General features: G+C 40.1%; 1 protein-coding gene across 1 annotated transcript; it reads right to left on the reverse strand.

Annotated features, from left to right (window-relative positions):
• Positions 1-295: 295 nt before the first annotated feature.
• Positions 296-2,372, reverse strand: rprml (reprimo-like). Its single transcript, XM_046415472.1, has one exon. The coding sequence runs from the start codon at positions 1,572-1,574 to the stop codon at positions 1,239-1,241; it is 336 nt and encodes a 111-aa protein (XP_046271428.1). The 5' UTR covers positions 1,575-2,372; the 3' UTR covers positions 296-1,238.
• Positions 2,373-3,227: the final 855 nt, after the last annotated feature.

A 3,227-nucleotide genomic window follows, 5' to 3' on the forward strand; every position in this document is an offset into this window, starting at 1 on the left:
CCCCAAAATCTTATTTATAAGCTTGAATTATGGAAAAAATATATTATCTATGTACTTAACTTATCATTTGTAAAAAAAAAAAAAAAAGAAAGAAAAAAAGAAAGAAAGAAAAGAAAAAAATCCAGTTGAATTACAAAGTGAGCCTGTTATCGCATATTGACGTATTCACTCAGTTTTTGCATCTTGTGCACAGGTGAAGATCCCATCGGATGAGCTGTGAGGGGAGAGATGGACCAGAGAACATTTCAGGTCTGACTTGAGTTTAAAATGAAAAAGTAAAACTGTACATGTTTCTTTGGAGATTGGAATAGTGATGATTCAGCTCTAAGACTTAAACTGGAAGAAAACATCTGAAACCTAATCTATCAAACAAAAAAACTAAGCAACACAGAAATCACGTGTATTGTGTTGATTAACAGAAGACAAAGTTTCGTATGGTCACTTAATTTTTTAATTGCATGCTGCAATTTCTTTCTTTCGTTCTTTTTTCTTTTTCTGTTTCTTTTTTGTTCTTTTTTTGGTACAAAATAATTCATGCAGCATCAGTGATTTCAAAAGTGCAAAACGGGTTCAAAAATCACTTTACAGATCAAGTAGCGAGCATGCCAAACAGGACCAGAATCACCCCATAAAGCTGTGATGGAGTTTGTTGAAAAACGTGCAACATGTCATAATTTTCATAAAGTGTATTTACCAAACAAGACCAAGAAAAATACTTTGTAAAGAGATTATGCACATATGCACCACGTCCACATAGCACACTGGCACACGTGGAACCGTAAGAATTCACAATCATGCCTTTTGACAGTTTTAAAAACATTCACTAACAATCATTTCAAATTTACAAGAAGAAAAACAAATAAAAACCAAACAAATAAAAACAAAAAAAACAGCCTAACAAAAAATGAGGTAACAGCTTGTAAACATTTTCTTCATTTTGTCCAAGTTGGCAACATTAAATTCACTCAAAATATTCAACAGATCGGCTCCCGTGTAAACAATTTCCCGTGTTTTACGCACAAACTTTACGCACAAACATTGGTCGCTGGACTACATTCCTGTAGTCGTTTTGTCGGAAGGAAATGTGAAGTTTTTGCATATCTTTCCTGAACAGGAGACAAAGAGAGCGTCTATAAGAAGTACATGCAGATGTCGATCTTGACCTGCGGTGGGAAAAGCAAACTAGATCCTCATAGCGGACCTCGGCTCCAGCTTCCACGGTACCTGCTCTCCATGCTCTAGCTGAGACCGATCATGACCGTCTCCACGTCTTTGGAGGGTCTCCGGTCCTTCACCAGGAAGTTAATCATACTCTCCGATTTGATCATCAAGTTGCACCCGAGAAAAAATATACCAAACACGACCGTGAGCGACAACACGCACAGCACCGCGATTTGCACCACACGCATGACGAAGAGTTTGCGCTCGTCTTGCACCAGCACCAGGGACCCTCCGCCGTCGCCGGTCACCAAGTTGTCGGTGCCGTTGGCGGAGTATGTCGCAAGTGTCCCAGCAAGTGTTTGGCTCCCGTTAAAGAGCGCGCCCTGGGTCACGTCTAAGAAGGAGACGTTCATGTTTCGTTGTGGGTTATCAGCAAACAGACACGCGACTCAGCTTGGCAGGCACACAGTCTCGCCGCAAAATCTGGACTCCAAGCAACAGTTTGCGTCATGTGACTGTTCAGACAAAAATAAGAGCAAGAAAGCAAGAGATATTATGCTTATTTTAAAGTCCAGATCTACAGGCAAGCATCGAGTTCGTGCGTAATGGTCACATCCACATCACCGGACTGTGGCTGCAGTCAGACCGCGTCGCATCAGGTGCAGCCGAAGTAAGTTTCTTCAGCACAGAATCCTCGTTTTTGCTGACTTTTAGCGAGTCTTGTCAGAAAGTGTGCAGGGTGCAAAACGTGTTTCCCCTCGGTGTAATAAGAGACGCTTCCTGCGAGCGCTTCTTTTGTGCCAAGTCTCTGGTGCGTTTTAAAGTGATGATGAGTTCCCCGTGGACCACACCACCACTCCTCACCAGGGGAGGTAGGGCAGTCAGATGGCCTCAGATAATGTGCAGCTCCTCTGATGCACAAAAAAGCAAATAAATAAATAAATAAAGAGGAAGAAACTCAGTTTGAATGAGACTTCATATAGAATTGAATCTCTTACTTTTATCTCATACATTTCTTCTTATTTTCTTGTGAATAACTGGAGTAAAATTAGTTCTGTCTGATACGAATTTAACATTAGATGCGCATTTTATTCTCCCAGATTGCTTTCTCTCTTTATCTTGAGTAATAGTAGTAAAAAATCCTCAGCGAGTGAATGTATTTCAAACAAGTCCTATCTCCTCTTAACTCAAGACTGTTAATTTTCAAGAATGAGTGAGGTGAAATGACTCATAAGCATGAACATTTTGAAGTGTGCACCTCCGAAACCAAACGCAGCCCTCATTTATGCACATCAGTAGCACCAGAAAGCCTCACCAGTATTGATTCAGGCATGTATTAACTTTGAAAAATCGTTTGAAACCTGAAAACACTCAGTTCAATTAGAATCAAGATGAGTAAGAATTTGTCATCTGATACTTTTAGAGTTTAATGTCTGTTTCCGTGGAAGCAAAGGGGCCTCCAGAGAGAGAGAGCGAGAGAGAGATGGAAGAGAGAGAGAGAGAGAGAGAGAGACCAACACAGGCAAAGCGAGGTTTGACTTCGAAGTGAATGAATTAATAAACTAGGGCTGAACCATGACAAATATTTATCAGAAATATTGGCTCCTCTGCTTCCACTGTGCCTGCTGTTTCCTTTGCAAGGCAGCGGCTGAAATGAAACCCCCGAACAGCAGACAGCCCTCTCTGTTTTTATTGGAGCATGTTATTCAAATATCACTTTATCTTTCGAGTGCTGTGTGTTACTATTGCAGTTTGAAATCATTATTGATTCTTATTTCACTAACAGACTATTCGTTTATCCATACAGAGTTGATGCTGTTCTGCTCCTGCATCCATGATGTGAGGTTTCATTTCATGAAGTCAATACTGCATTGACGGGCTGCGTATTTTTTTATTGAACAAAAAAATATACATGTTAATACACAGAGTGCCTTAATGTGGTTTGTCCCTTTCAACTTACCTTTTTTTAACAGCCTGCATTAGCAGATATTCTATCTCTAACCAACATGAATAGATTTGAAAAGAAATGAGCTTGGGATGAATCTCTGATAATTAGTTCTCTCTCA

The sequence above is a fragment of the Scatophagus argus genome, chromosome 16 (assembly GCF_020382885.2).
Source record: "Scatophagus argus isolate fScaArg1 chromosome 16, fScaArg1.pri, whole genome shotgun sequence".
Classification (NCBI taxonomy): domain Eukaryota; kingdom Metazoa; phylum Chordata; class Actinopteri; family Scatophagidae; genus Scatophagus; species Scatophagus argus.

Bases quoted from the DNA above. Each gene is read 5' to 3' on its own strand.
- rprml (XM_046415472.1), bottom strand. From the start codon at position 1,574: ATGAACGTCTCCTTCTTAGACGTGACCCAGGGCGCGCTCTTTAACGGG.